Genomic DNA, 15,951 nt, shown 5'->3' with positions numbered 1-15,951 from the left:
CTGTGCAGGCCCAGTTGCAAGATGAGTCAGCAAATGTAGTTTCAAAAATACACAGGGACTTTTTTTTTTTTTTTTGATTCAAGAGGACTATTGCAAATGTCGGACCTCTCCAACTACTAATATTTGACAAGCAAAAATTACTCAGAAGAAAATTTAATTGTTGTAATGTAAAGAGTGCCTTTACACTTTTGAGAAACTGAAAAAAGTATTATGAGGCAGCTGGTTATGTGAATAAATCTGCTCTACTTTGAAAGAGGATGCTGGAGAACTCATCTATTAAAATGGTACCTAGGGAAATAATTTGCACTACTCACTCAGTCCCTCACTGAAAGGTCAATTATGATCAGGAAGTCCAAATATATGTTACCTTTTAGATACAAATCAAGTTTGGAAACAGTCCTCTTGGAAACGGCTGTAACATCCTGGAGAAAATAAAAAGTTTTTTTTTTTGTTTTAATAGTATGAGAAGATATTTGTACATTAGGAATAATTGGCAGTTTAGCTTAGTTTAGTTTAGTTTAGTTTAGTTTTTCTTTTTGTAGCTGTTGTTGGTTGGTTAGCTGGTTAGAGGCTTGGATGATTGGTTGGGTAGTTACATTGTTGGTTAGGTAAAACTTTTTTCTTTTTCTTTTTTTCAAATAATGTATCCTAAAACTTTTGGTATATGAATAAGATGAACATTTGCCTATTTCAATAAAATGAATACATTTATTTCTAGTCATATTTTCAAACATTATATCAACACTCTTATTCGGGAAGTTAGTGGTGACATTTTGCTTTTATAAGACTAGAAGAAAATAAAATCCATCTGGAATAATTGGGATTTTTATGTATTTAGAATTGTCAAAAAAAATGTACAAAGAAAGTACTCCTTTTCATTTGGCAGTTTGAACTTTCAGTAGAAGGCCATTTTTAACTATTTCTGTTTTTTGACGAAATACTTTCTAAAAGGCAAACCAAAAACCACATGCCAAATTTTGTCTGGGTTTACAGTATGGTAATAACAAAGTTAAACATAGTTTTTCATCCAAAAACAGGGATTGGTGCTTTGCGCCATCTAGTGTCATTAGATAATTTTGTACTTTATAAGTATAGTTGCCCTTTAAGATCCCTGAAGAACCCAATGATCAACTAAGTTTTTAATCTTTTACAGATAATATTTTTCACAGATAATATTGTAAATCATAATTAATTTTCAAAGTTTGCTATGCATTTTGTCTTTTTTCCCCCTGTAAAATACCTAAAAAAAAATTGCCTGTGTATTTTTCACAGTGGAATGGGTGGTCGTGTTTGGTGCCTGATCAAAATTCGGTGCTGGTAACAGTCAGTGGGTGAGAGCGGTGACAGCTCAACATTTAGTCATCTACTGTACCCCGAGTACAATCGCCAAAATGTTCGAAGAAGCCAGTGAAGTGTTTGACAACATGTTCAAATCTTCGTTTCCCCTAACCTTTATAGTGTTTATCCCCGCGGTGCTGATCCTGGTGTCTCCGCTCCCGGCCGAGGCGGCTCATGAGTTCACGGTGTACCGCATGCAGCAGTACGACCTCCAGGGACAGCCGTACGGTGAGCCTGCCGCTCTTCTCCTGTCCTGTTTGAAGTAAACGGATATACGTGTTTATTAACAGGTTCCAACTAGTCATTCAGCTGAAGTTTTCCGTCAGTTTCAGGCACCTTTAATGTAACGTTTCATTGACAGCTAACTAGCTGCTATTGTAGCCTAGCTTTCCGTTGAGGCAGTGTTGGTGTGTGACTGAACCTCCTTCTCTCTCCCATTGTACTACTCATGGTATTAATTATTAATTAGCTAAGTTCATTTAAAATATGAGATATTAATACCACCGACACACATGCTGAGAACTTTCCACTCTTTGTCAACTCATTAAAAAGCTTATTCTGCCTAAAGGAAGAGAGTTAAATGTAAACTTAACGGCCAATTAAAGGTTTATTTACAAGAATTCACTTTTATTTCAGGGCTCAAATATTATTTTCTGCTTTATCTTCCATAAAACTTTCCAAATTTTAGCAGAACATGTTGCTCTGCTGTGCTCAGATTTTCGCCACTAACTATGCATGCGGTTTTCACCTTGCTTTTTGAATATAGAGAATATGCTTAAAAAGACAGAAATTAAGAAAAATATATAAGATAGAATTTGCTGTCTTGCCTCTTTTTACAAGGATTGTCAGCAACAGTGTGATTTGAATCTGGCTTGAACTGTATTTGATTGGTTTTTAGTGGACTGAACTGGCCTGACTCACATCGGGTTGGACTAGTATTAAAGTTTGTAATTTGAACCAAACCTGTTTGTCCTGTAAAGTGTCTCGAGACGTTATGAATTTTTGCTATTTAAAACAAACTAAATTTAATTGAATATTTCTAAATAGGATGTGATTATTTGCATGGCTGTCGCAGTAAAATAGCACATTATATTCCACCAGTATCACACTTACTCATAAACTACATTCAGGGTGTTGCAGCGTCTCACAAGTGACAAAAACAGATGTTTCATCCCGGCTGAAGCTTTTGGCCTCAGTAGGTACTCCAAGAGGTTAGTCAGGTGAAGAAAGCTGCTATAGTGTTGTGACCATATCTTATGATTGCTTAAAGCATAAAATATAATTTGTTTTTAAATGTGTATCTCACTCAAAGATTCAGCTACTCATTTGTAGTTTGGCTGATGTGATCCCAGTTAATCATATGCAGGTAGAACTATTTTTTTCCCCCCTGATCGCTGTGCTTTGAATGACGTCAGATTAATGATTAGTGTTTAACTTGTGCTAAGCGCAGCACCCTCTGCTACACCGACGGCCGCCGCAGCCTCTCTCACTGTGAATCCCATTTGAAAGGCTTCCATGTAACAAACTATGACTGTCATTTGCATTCACATGAGCTCAGAAACGCTGAGAAAATGGTGGCAAAAAGCCATTCAAATAATTTAAATGAGATAAGAAGATAAAACATAATGAAAACAACAGTTTTATTCAAAGCTGTTTCTTTTTGTTTGTTTGTTTGTTTTTTTTCTTGTCAGTTCCTATTTGACAAACACGACAATTGAATGACTGTTGCTTCTGTCAGAGTTTCTCAGCTTGTCCTCTGTCTTTAGGTACCAGGAATGCCATCCTGAATACAGAGGCGCGTACTGTGGAGGCAGAGGTACTAAGTCGCCGCTGTGTCATCATGCGTTTGGCGGATTTCTCCTACGACCAGTACCAGAAAGCCCTGCGCCAGTCGGCAGGGGCCGTGGTCATCATCCTGCCCAAGAACATGTCCGCCATGCCGCAGGACATAGTGCAGGTATTGATGTGATTCACTGTGTTATGTTGTTTTTGTAAATATGAATTCACTCTAATCTGTTTATCTAATATATTTTGAGAAGCTTCAAAAGTAATTTCTTGGTACACAACGCTCCATCTGATCTCTTGATTTAGTTTTTATGGTTTCCAATCCGTCTTTTGTAAAATGCGAGTCAGCAGCAGCAAGTTGAAATTTGAAGTGAGGAAAGCGTGACAAAGCCAAGCATTTGATGTGTTTCTAAACTCTTAAAAGAGATTATATTTGAAAATCGAAAGCATTTCTTTCATCCCCTTACTAATTATACCTCCCACAACATGAGTAGGCGTCTTCTAGAACGTGAAAGATAAATGATGAATTAACTATTTTATTGGCCTATTGCTTGTGTGGGGGGGCGGTGGATAATTTTCTTTAAAGTCATTTTTTGAAGATTTTTTTTTTTCTTCTGAGATTAGATTTTTCATGTCAGCTTCTTTTTTATTATTATTTTTTGTTTTTGCTGTCGGCATCTTTCTCAAGGCAGCTGTCTGATCTTATAAAGCCTGCAATCTTTCACTGTTTGCCCACTGTAGCAGTTCATGGAGCTGGAGCCAGAGATGCTGGCCATGGAGACCATCGTCCCCGTCTACTTTGCCGAGGAGGACGATGAGCTGCTGTCCATCTACACCCAGACCCTCACGTCCTCGTCCTCTCAGAGCTCCTTATCTGCAGCTGAAGGTAGACACCCGATGAGCAGAGGAGAAAAGACTACAGCTTGCGTTTTAAGCACGGTTTGATTAGATATCGATTTGTTTGTGCAACTTTTTTTTTTTGTCTTACTGTAGTGCTGCTGCACACAGCCACAGCAAATGGCTTTCAAATGGTGACCAGTGGAGCTCAGAGCAAAGCCATCAGTGACTGGGCCATCACCAGTTTGGAGGTGAGACGCAGAAACACGAAAGCATAAATCAAGTAAAAATGCCTGTTCTGCAGTTTTGAAATATGTTTGTTTTGGGCAATTTTGTCAGCTTCATTCAGAAGTATGAGATTAAATGACAATACTTATATGTCGGGAGATGGCGAGAACAGTTTTTGTGCAGAATTTCAAGTATAATTAGAAAAAGTGTTTGAGGTTGGATGAATATCGGAGTAGAGAGAGCTTTGGGGAACAGGTTTCCATGGCCGATCAGCTGCATACCAGGTTTACATCATCAGATCGAACACAAAGCAACACATTTAGGGCTGCTAAAGCAAACCACTGGACTCTAGCTGCAGATGTTTTCTCTGTGGTGATAAATCCTGCCGTCCAGTCAGGCGGTCTAATGTACGAGTTTGAGTTTGGCGCAATTAAAAACCATTCCTGCTTTACGGTTTGAGCAGCTTTGAGTAAAGGTTGTAGTTAGTTCAAACCATAGCCAGTCACTGAGAGTGCAGGTGTTTTGTTTACTTTGTTTTTCCCAACTAAATATATGTGGTCTAACCAGTCTCTGCTTTCTGCGTTTCTAGGGCCGTCTGACTGGAGTCGGAGGAGAGGACCTTCCAACCATCGTGGTGGTGGCTCATTATGATACTTTTGGTGTTGCTCCGGTATGTTGACCTTTTCTATTTCCTTACTTCCTGGTTTCTTGTAATTTTAGCACATTCAGCAAAAACTCAGCAGCACAAATGTCTCCCTAAATGTTTCGCAGCAACAACAACAACGTTTCGCAACAAAAGGCCAGCAAACTGACCCCCTGATCTTTTCATTGTAGTGGCTGTCATACGGTGCTGACTCAAACGGCAGTGGTGTGTCCATGCTGCTGGAGCTGGCTCGTCTCTTCTCCAAGCTCTACACCTACAAGAGGACGCACGCTGCGTGAGTCAAACGATCGTTAAGACGATTTTGATAAGATATGATCTGTGCTTGCTCCTCAGTGAGGCTCCGCGGATGTGCTGATCTTGTGGAACCGTTTTGGTCTGACTGTGTTTTTAGGTACAACCTGCTCTTCTTCGTGTCTGGTGGAGGGAAGTTTAACTACCAGGGTACCAAGCGTTGGCTGGAGGACAACCTGGACCACACAGGTGATGTTTGGTTGTCCAAACGCTCACACCTTTTCTGAACAAGCTTCTCCATTTGGATTTGAATTTATAGGCACATCTGTTTACAAATCTTTGAAGCTAATTCATTGAGATAGACTGCATGTATTACTAGTTAGTCCCTCTTATTCATGCTTTTTCTCTGTTTTTTTTTTTTTTTCCTGTTTACCATCTTCAGACTCCAGTTTGCTGCAGGACAACGTAGCGTTTGTGTTGTGTCTGGACACTCTGGGGAACGGCGACTCGCTCTACCTTCATGTGTCCAAACCTCCAAAAGAGGGAACCCCTCAGTACTCTCTGCTCAAAGAACTGGAGACTGTAAGAGTTTAAGTACCCATCATGCATCAGTCTTATCAGAATAACCACATATACCATCTGAAAAACAAACAAACAAAAAAAAACCGTGATAAAATAAGCAGCTTCCTGTGCTGCAACGACTTGCGGAGACGTGTTCAGCGCTCATGTTTACATAAAAAAAAAAAACATTTATTTGATACTGTATGAGTGTCAAAAGTTTATTCATTTTACCTAAAGTCCTTTCTTCTAACAAAGCACAGGATGCCTTTCTCTACCTTTAACAGGGGGCAAAGATTTGATTTCAGTTTGTATTTTTCTTTTTCTCCTCTCCCAGGTGGTTGCAAGTCAACACCCTGAAGTAAAGTTCTCCATGGTTCACAAGAAAATCAACCTGGCCGACGACATGCTGGCCTGGGAGCACGAGCGCTTCGGGATCCGCCGGCTGCCGGCCTTCACTCTGTCCCATCTGCCCTCGCACCGCTCGGCTCAGCGCTCCAGCATCATGGACGTGCGGTCAGTGTCCCCCTCCTCTCGCCATGGAGCGGGAGAGCCCCCTGCTGGGTGGGTTCATTACTGCAAGTTACATGAATTCCCTAAAAGAAAGAGTCTTGCATTGCAGCTCCCGGTTTCGGACTTTCTTCCATCCGTCTGTGTGCCGCTTTAAAATAATGTTTCATTTTTTTATTTGTTAAAGGAAGGGTACTTACTTTTTACATATTTTGTCCTGTAGTAATCATAATAAACTGCTACACTGGTCTTTTCTTCCTCCCAGCGTTTCAAGGTACACATTATTTAAAACAAGAAATCCTGGCCAAAGAAGAAAGTTCATTGCCGTTATTTGGCAGAAATATCCAGTTCTTTCATTTGTGAGCCGCTCAGTCTGCTGGCTCAGTGTTTCAGTCCTTAAAAGTTTTATTTATTTATTTTTTTCTGAAACCTGGCTCGGATGAGGTGTAATCTTTCAAATGTTCTTTTTATTTATGTAACTTTATTCTTTTGGCCATCAGAGAACCGATTGACAAGCTTATTTCTAACCCCGCTCTGTAACGGCGCCTTAAAATCTCTTTGCTCCTTGTTTGTATGTCTTTCCTCATCTCTCAGTAGATTCTCAACATTTATATTCCAGTAAACACAGGGACCGCCTTGACTTAAAGCAACACGTCGCATCACAAAACATTTTTCTTCACCTGTGAAGTAGCTCAGAGTGGCTGCACAGATTTGCCTTTTGGTTTTGGCACCATGGAGAAGCTAGGCTGCGATATATTTCTGATTCAAACTGCGATATTAGTTGTGATTAGTTCACATTTTTCTTACCTGATTCTGTCCTCCCCGTCATCACAGTTTTTCCATCTCTCTTCTTGACTCTGAACCTTTCAGCCACCAAAAGCTGCAAAAAATTTGGATCGGGTGCGTGTACCAAGGACCGTCCGTTTGACTAAATATATTATTTGCTTAAAATATAACAACTTGCCAAATGTTGCAGGTCTTTGTGATTGTGATTTATTTCTCATCTTCACTCAGAAACATCTATGCATGTTGAATTGTGGCCCTGTCGGCCCTCGAGGACCCATCAGTTTCTTTTATTCTCAGTTGGCTGCGTTTCTGTCTGTTTGTTGTCGCGCTCCTCTGCTTTAAAAACCCGTTTCTTCTTACAGGCCTCACGTAGATGTCAGCAAGCTCAGCAGGAACGCCAAGGTGGTAGCGGAGGCTCTGGCGAGGGTCATCTACAATCTCACAGAAAAGGTGAAAATCGCCAGTGAATAATTTAATTGTAATCTGTTCTACTTATATTCTGCGTGTAATGCTTGCTGTCCGTTTCTCTTCTGCACAGGGAGCCTCTGGAGATCTCCAGATTTTCACAGAACAAATGGTGTGGAGCTACTGAGTCAGCTAGAAAAGTTTTAACCTTCTGTGTATAATTTGAGACACTGAATGGACTCTGTCCAGCTGTCGTCTTTCCTGTAGTGATGTGCTCGGTGTCCCACGTCAGCAGGTGCAGGAGGAGCATCTGTCCGCCGTGGTGGACTGGCTCACGGCGCAGCCGCGAGCCGCTCAGCTGGTGGACAAAGACAGCAGCGTCGTCTCCACGCTGGAGTATCACCTCAGCCGTTACCTCAAGGACGTCAAAAGGCACTACGTCAAAGCTGACAAAAGGTGACGGTGGAGCTGAAGTACAGATGAAAAACGGTGACGCTGTCAGTGAAACACGGCGCCTACAGTCTGGAGTTTGACTTTGGTTTCCAGTTGTGGAGAAGTACGGACAGAGAAAATAAGAGTCTGGAAAAATATTTGTGCTTCCAGACTTTTTATTTGTGTAAATGTTGTGCTTTTTTCCTCTCTTGTTTACCTTGAATGCTGTATGTTCATTGTTCTCTCTTTTTTCCTTCCTTTTTCCTTCATTGCCCCCTTTTTTCATCTGTTTTCACTCCTTCATGCCCTTCTTTCCATCTTGAAATCTTTATTTCCTTCTATCACCCCTTTTCTTTTGTCCTTATTTCTTTTTTTTCTGCTGTCCTTCCATCCTTTCCGTTCTTGTTTTTATCTGTCTTCTTTTCATTTACTCTTCCTTTGTTTTTGTGCCCTGTCTTTTTCAGACTGCCATGAATTCAAATTGACAGTTTTTGTTGTATAATTAACAAAAAGGGTTGACAAATCAGCCTGGAAAATATTTATCAGATATCTGGAAACCAAATGAAACCACACAAAGTAAATGAACCACCTTCTATATAACGGCAGTAGTAATAGGAATCGTGTTTCATCAAGCTGCTGGAACACACCACTGTCAGACCTGTTGGTGATCCGTTTACTCTAAATATGGTCTTAAAACAAGTTTCACTTTTCTCCTTTCCAGGGATCCGGAGTTTGTTTTCTACGATCAGCTGAAGCAGACTATGAATGCTTACAGGTAACGGCGTCATCTCCTCTGAGATGCTTCAGTTCGTCTAAAGCCACAGTGTTCATCTCAGATGGTTTTATCAGCAGATCGGCCTCCCGGCTGCTCCAACCTCCATACTCACCATGTGATTGAATGCCTTGGTAGAAGGATTTATGCTCCTTCTAGGTTGTTTTAACAGATCAACCTTAGGCTCTGCAGTTTTAGTTTATCGTCACTGATGCAATGAATGTTCTATTCAGATCATTTTGAGATGAACTGCTGATGGTCCTCTCTCAGTCTTTGCCATTTTTCCCCTCCTTTTCTCTCAGAGTGAAGCCAGCTATTTTTGACCTGCTGCTGGCTCTCTGCATTGCAGCCTACTTAGGGATGATGTATCTGGCTATCCAGGTAAGCCACCATGTTGTCGCAGTAGCTTGTATCTCCTTAGGGACGGCCATTGAGAAATATGTGGAGCATCGGTTTAGTGGAAGGTCAAAAAGAAAATTTCAGCTTATTAAAATGTGGGTCTTCAGTTATTTATTATTATTTTGTACTATTAAAGAAGATGTTTAATTAAATAACAGATGGATCATCATGGATCGAAACTAGGACAAAATACCAATAGTGGAGTTTTATTTAGTCTGTTTTATTTATTGGTGTTTAACGTCAGAGTGAGGGGGGAGGGGAGAAAAGTTTTTGTAGTTTGTGAATTATCTGGTTTCTGCTGCGTGAACATTAACAGAACGTGCCGTCTGTAAGTCAGAGATTAATTGCGTCTCCTTTCTCTTTCCGCAGAACTTTGGACTCCTTTACAGCGTTGTCCGGAGAATCACTCAGCCCAAAGCCAAGGTCCACTGAGGTTTCCTGTTTTCAAGACCTCACTGTACCTCCTTCCTCAAATCCAGACACTCTAGCCAGTAAGAACGCAGAAGCCGGACCGAACTGCTGTTCTGATCAGGACCAGAAGCGTCACTTCCATTTCCTTTGCCCGGATGCACAAACTATGATGTCAGATCCTGTCTTGCTGCCAACCTTTTCCTGGTCTCATGGACCTCGATATTCAGGAGTCGTGTTTTGAGATGTTAACAGTTTGGTTATGTTTTTCTGTGCTGATCCACGTTTGTTTCCCCGTCTCTCGTCGCTCTTTGAGCCGGACTGATGTGTCGTGTTAGGCAGCTAGAAACTGGAGTTCCTGTGATCACAGGCCCATCGAAGGAAAGATGCAAAGTTTTCTAGTTTCTTTCAATGTCCATCTCACGTGCTTGTGAGATGTTCTGCAAAATGCATCACTATTGTTCTCTATGCTTCAAAAATTCCCCCAAAACAAGAGGGTCAATTACCAAGCATTTAATGTCTCAAATCAGCAATATCCAGCATGAAACAAGTTGCCTTCATAGTTTTTGTGCCAATTTAACCTTTATTTTTAGCTGGTGGCAGTCAGTCACTTCTCATTTCAACGCTGGATGTTTGACAGCTTAGTTCTGCTGGAAAGGGAGCTGAATTTGAACAAGAGGAGCGATCAAAATTAATCAGGAACACATTCAGAAATTTGAGTAGGTGAACGTCAACACTTTGAAAACAAACAAAAAACTCCTAAGATACACAGTTTACAGGAAGGACGATCTGTGAAATGTGAAAATGTTTTTAGATCTTTTTTTTTCTTACCGCCTGATGATTTGTGCAAGTTTCTCCAAATAAACTTTGTTCATTTCTTCTTCAAACTCTGCCATTAATTACTTTTTTTTTTTTTTACTTTCATTTTGCTGTGTGACTTTCTATGATTTATTTTTGATTCTTGAATATGTTCCTCCCTTGATTAAAAGAGATTGTTCAATCATGTGATGGCAGGTATCGGAAAAATCATGTTTTCTTGTGTCAGAGCATGCCTAAATCACATTTATCGGCAGAAAATGATTTGATTTTTGTTTTTTTTTTTTTTTTTCCCTCTGAGCAACAACTTTGTTTCAAACCTAGAGGGTATTTAAAACACTGGACTTCTTAAAAATGGTTAGAAACCCGATAAATGAGGCAGAAATGTCCTAAATGGTTCTCTCTATGGTGTTTTTGGTGTTTATCTGCTTTGTTTTCTTGTGTTCTTTTGCATCACTGCATGACCCATGGTAACAATTACAGAACTTCTTATTTACCGGCAGATGCAAAAACTGTGGTACAAATAAAATCTAATTTATTGGAGTGGTTTGTTCTTGTCTGCGCACTGAAACCAACTTTCCTCTGCAGCCCGTTTCACGTCATCCGTGGCACTTGGATCTTTGCAATGCAAAAAAAAATTGTGATTTTAAAAATAAATGACAAATGGGACTTGTCTGACATTGTTTATTTCATGAGAACAAAATGAAACATTGGCTGAATGGTATTAAAACTGTATTACAAAAGAGCAAATACAGATTTCTTAAGTGTTTCAAAAAGTGGTCGAATTCAGACTGGGAAAAAAAGTTGGGGGAAACTATTTTTTTCTTCATCTTTGCAGTTTACAGTGCTCACCAGTGGTCCAAAGAAAATCAGTAAAATGCATTCCAACGCCTCATTTAATCAATGATCCTTCAGTCATGGTAAAAAGTCTCAATTGCTCCCTTTTTCTTTGTTTTAATCTAATAATAAGCAATAGAAATGGATTCAATTAAAAGACCCACAGGGCTTCTGTGCCCGACGCTCAACCAGCTCCTCAGCTTCAATCACCAACTCCCACACTGCCCTTTATTGTTTCAGTAGATATTTTTTTTGGCACAACTGAAGCACTGGTGGAGCTGACTCACTTTCCATACTCAATGTCACAGTTTCTGTGCAAAATTTCATATTTAACGGTAACAAAATTTGGACTGAGCTTTGATTTCATCAGGTAAATTATTTCAGCTCGAAATGTCTTCACAAAAGATTTTCCCTTCCAACTTATTCCTGCAGAGCTGAACTTAAAACAAAAGAATGCCACTTCTTAAATCGTGTTAACGCAGCGTCCACTGTTATGATCTGAGATTAGATCTGCAGATGCCAAATCATGCACAACGTGGTTTCGTTAGAGTGCATTGTTTGAACATTTCCGTCCGATCCCGATGTTTTGGAAACATGTCAGGAACATGCAAAAATCCACCACGTGTGCTGTGGACGTAAGCATGTATTTGATTTGTTACTACAATAAACCCCTAGATCAGCTTTTATTACACTAGGTGTCGAATTCAGACTGTCAAATGTTCAATATGTAAACGTGAGCTACACACGTGAATCATCTTGTCTTTTTCTTTGTTTAGGATCATAGGAATCTCAATTCTTGGCTGTATTTTTAAAAATCATTTATAGTGCAGGCTACAGTTCTTGGCACCTCTTGTAAAGATGTGTAAAAAGCCTTAAAATAATGTGATATTTTAGTACATATCACACTGAAAATATTAAGTCAGGAAAAAATATATATATATATATTTTGAACAAAGCCACTGGTGCCTGATGTATTGATCCTCCTATTTCTCTTAGAAATAAATTTAATTAATTTTTTTTGTGCAGTTTTCTTGGGGGATAAATAGGATATTATGTCAACTTACAATTTGCTAAACTGCATTTGGTCAGGAAACTCCACATTGGTCTGGATTAAAACAAAGTGTAATTGTGAAACAGCCTCTGATTTCCACTGTAAAGCACGGTGGAGGATCTGTGATGCTTTGAGTCTGTTTCTCTTCTAAAGAGCCCAGTGGACTGTTAGAGCGCGTACAGCATGAGATCTTTAAAATATAAGATTTTCACAAAAAATCTGATAAACGGGAGTGGTTCACCAACAGATCTAGAAAAAAATCTAGATCCACAGTTTTTGATACAATTATTTCTACACATGGGATTCCCCCTCTACCCCCCCATCTGAATAAATATGCGATTGCAATGAAGGATTAATTTATTTCAAGGCTTTTTGCACATATTTACCAGGCGCTGCCAATGTCAGCATCTCAAAACCTTCAAAAGAGTAAAGATTTTCAAAATTGTCCACAAACCCCGAGGAGCAATAATGACCGAAACCATCTAGACAGGTAGTGGCCTCTTCTAGAGAAAGTTTGTTGTTTTGCTCATCTCGTCGCAGCCCTCTGATGTAGTGACAATCCGGATCACAGATTTCAGGGTTTGTGACTCACACTGGGATTACTGCTGTCATTAAATGAGAAACAGATTAGAGTATCAGAGCTGAGCAGGAAGGTGAGCAACAGGCGGACCGTGTTGTCTACAGCACAGATGTACTACAGTAATCAGAGAATGATCAACAGGAACGGATCAGAGGCTGAATCCAGATGTTGGTCCAGACAGAGGTGAGCGATGGTCCCCTGATCACATGACTGTCACCGACATCGGCAGAAAACAAACGACAACAAAAAAAATCTGGAATACAAACAGTGCTCTCAGAGTTAAAAACAGCAGCAATTCAACGAAGAAGAAGAAAAAAAATTACAAACATCAAATTAACTACAGCAACAATAATCATAATTTAAAGAAAACATTTCAAGATAAGCCTCAATTTTCCTGAAACACTGAGGATGATGGAAGACAGGAACGAAAGTGAGCGTCCCCACCGCCGGCGGATTATCCAACATCTGCGGCCTGCTCAAGCAGCACAAGCATGCTGTTCCTCCAAACAAGAGCTGGAATTTGATCGAGAAGGTAGACAAAGTGGAAACATTCCTTATTTTCTTCTACAGGCATGCAGTAAACCAGCAGGCACCTCAGGAAATGATTCCCCTTTGGTTTTCAATTTACGGTTCAAGTTTTGAAAAGAATGTTGAAATTCTGATTACTTCTGGTTTCTAGATGTGCATCCTATACAGCTGGAAAAATGAGCACTGAACACGGAAAACGTTATTACGCCGCATATATTCTTAAGGTGACTCAACCCAGATGTGGGTAATAACATGTAAAGGGAATAAAATCAATTTAGTGGAATGACACGGATAATAAATAGGAAACAGAAAAGTCTTCACAGAGTCTCCTGTATGGAGTAGCTACATGGTTTTGATCCATTCTTTCAAACTAGTTAAAATCCTCAAGGTTCTGGTTAGATATTCTCTCTTGTTTATAACAAATGTCAGCCGTATAATTTCCTGTAAAAAGGCTGCAGAGACCTTTCAACACTTTGCAAATGAGAAACATTTCTAGAGGCCATAAATTACTTTCTAAATACTAACAGATTTCAGCATTTTTGCATTTTAAACCTTTTTTTTTTTTTGGCACTCCACTTTGTCACACGTGACCTAATTATCAGATTAATACGTGTTTATTTCTCTGTAAGTGTGGATTAGTTGGGTTGTTACCGAAATCCGATGTGAATTACATGCTAACAACACCATTAAAAATACATTTCATGAAAATACGGACAACGCTTATTTTCTCCAGTGTATAGTTTGATCACATTTTGTCCAGAAGATGCGTTTAGGTGCCGCTGGGAGAATGTGTAAAATACTGACTTGTATGTTAGGACTTCAGTCACTTCAAGGAGCAGTTTTAGTCATCGGCGATATAGCTAAAAGGTTTGTGAAAAATACTTCACACATTTCCAAAAATCATTCTGGCTTCATGCATTCCTGAATAGTAGAGCGAGTGCATACGTTGCGTTTTTGATTATGAGGATTTTTCCACCGCCGTCTGTCACCTGGACACATTGGATATCATTAGGTATTGCACAGATATTAGAAATCTCTAGAAATCAAATTGCGATAAAGACCTAGTCAATCAATTCTAGCTGTTTGCTGTCATTAAACCAGCAGTGAGCTTGTATGCCTTCATGTCAGTGCAGCAACAGATGCCATGTAGCCCATACAGAGACAAAGCAGCACAAAAAAAAAAAAAAGAAAAGAAAAGGAGCGCTTTCTGGAGAGGAATCCAAGGGAATATTCAAAGTTCATGTGGGTCAGAAGTGTCATGAAATAAATGGTTTATGTTTAAAAGTCCTAAAATACGCAAACGCCGCCTCTGGCCTCTCAGGTTAAATGAATGGATGCAGGAAATTGGGAAGCAGGTGAAGGATTAGCAGCGATAATCCCTCGTTTCTTCTTGTACAATAAGTCGGAGCGGACGGACGGGAAAGTTAAAGAAGTGGAGAGGGAAGAACGACTAAACAGATAACCCCCAACCTGACGCTGCTGTTGCTTGTTTCCTTGGATCCTACAGGTTATTCGAAGACATGAGAACAGATCTAAACTGTCTCCTATCCTCCGTCCCTCTCTCAAGAAGGTTCCCTTCCTACAGATCTATCAAATGTCAAGCTGACAACAGCAAGACAGGAAGTCAGCTGAAATGACATTCACAGTGCTCTAATAAAATAAAACTGAAAATAAAATGCTCTAAAACAAATACAAAATATAAACTGATTGTACCCTAACTTTCCCTTCTCTTCTTCTCGTTTCTTTCTTTTTGTTTTGTGGTTGTGATGCTCTTTCCCGTCCGGTCACGTGTCGAACGTCTGCTGTCCGAGGAGGGCCTGCAGGTGCAGTCCGGAGCCAGGAGGGGGCACCGGAGAGCCTGTTATAGATGCTTGTCCTTGGTAACTCCGTTCTGTACGTGCTTCCTGCGGGAAGGAAAGGACACACAGACAGCAGAGTGCGGGATAAGAAGGAGTGCACACGGCAGGAGGGCCGATGAGCAGATGTGCAACATTTGGTTCAGAGGATATCAGAACGTGTTCAAGGCCGCTCAGATAAGGGCGTAATCACATCTCAGCATGGTCTTAGGCTGTTCCAGACCCCCCTCTGTGCAAGATTAGCTTGTTCAGCGCCAGCCTCCAAGAGGACAGGTAATGCCAAAACCAAACTGTTAGATTACCTCGCAATACATTATTCAGGATTTTCCTGAAACTGCCCTGAGCAGTGAGACGGACTGGCTGAAGAGGAGACTTCAGGTTTGCAGGGTGTTTAAGTCTGCAGAGGTCAAAGGCCACTCCGATAGAGACGCACGTGGCTGTCAGCGCCGAGATTAAAGATAAAAACAGATACACTTTGGTTTCTGTCAGCAGTTTGTTGCTTAAAGCTCACAAATGCAAAATGTCATAATGATGACACTGTTGCTGTGTCACGGTTTTCTATAAAGTATCAAAAGTTACAGAATAAAAAATATATAGAAGCCTCACCACGACATCTGTGACACGACGCCTTAGAAACTACAAAGAGCGGCGCTCTGATCAAAGCTTGCCTACGGAAAGCTTTAAGTCATTTCCATATTTTTGATTAGAAAAACAAACTCAAACTACTCCTTTCTGTGTTTTGACTATTCGACACTTGGTATTAAGAGCATCAGAGGTCACAGGTTACACACTCTGGACTTAGTCCACTGGACGTCCGTGACATTGACACTCTTCTCCTAATTTAATCCAGATTTCCTTTGGCAGCTTTACAAATATATTTTTCAATCGAACAGCCTGAAAAAGTTACAACTTGCCTCAGTAATATGTAAT

At 40.2% G+C, this 15,951-nt stretch overlaps 2 protein-coding genes across 5 annotated transcripts in view; one reads left to right on the top strand and one right to left on the bottom strand.

Annotated features, from left to right (window-relative positions):
- Positions 1-1,288: 1,288 nt before the first annotated feature.
- ncln (nicalin) lies at positions 1,289-10,712 on the top strand. 4 transcript variants are annotated; one of them, XM_016671822.1, is made up of 15 exons: positions 1,289-1,566; positions 3,105-3,295; positions 3,865-4,009; positions 4,117-4,211; positions 4,778-4,858; positions 5,023-5,126; positions 5,244-5,332; positions 5,526-5,665; positions 5,979-6,157; positions 7,300-7,387; positions 7,476-7,514; positions 7,638-7,798; positions 8,496-8,549; positions 8,849-8,927; positions 9,315-10,712. In XM_016671822.1, exons 1-15 carry the CDS (start codon positions 1,392-1,394, stop codon positions 9,375-9,377), a joined length of 1,683 nt encoding a protein of 560 aa, XP_016527308.1. In that variant the 5' UTR covers positions 1,289-1,391; the 3' UTR covers positions 9,378-10,712. The 4 variants fall into 4 exon arrangements, with proteins under 4 accessions (XP_016527308.1, XP_007552780.1, XP_007552781.1 ...); XM_007552718.2 differs by having other exon boundaries at positions 5,979-6,205; XM_007552719.2 differs by having other exon boundaries at positions 1,290-1,566; positions 7,635-7,798.
- Positions 10,713-10,839: 127 nt separating this feature from the next.
- Positions 10,840-15,951, bottom strand: part of cers1 (ceramide synthase 1) — a 32,362-nt gene continuing 27,250 nt past the window's right edge. The window contains exon 7 of the mRNA XM_007552716.2: positions 10,840-15,069. Coding sequence (XP_007552778.1) covers positions 15,027-15,069 — 43 coding nt within the window. The 3' untranslated portion in view covers positions 10,840-15,026. The remainder of the gene's footprint in view (positions 15,070-15,951) is intronic.

The sequence above is a fragment of the Poecilia formosa genome, unplaced genomic scaffold (genome assembly GCF_000485575.1).
Source record: "Poecilia formosa unplaced genomic scaffold, Poecilia_formosa-5.1.2 Scaffold52, whole genome shotgun sequence".
NCBI lineage: Eukaryota > Metazoa > Chordata > Actinopteri > Cyprinodontiformes > Poeciliidae > Poecilia > Poecilia formosa.
Note: the sequence above shows the minus strand (reverse complement) of the source record. Positions and strands in the feature narration are given on the sequence as shown.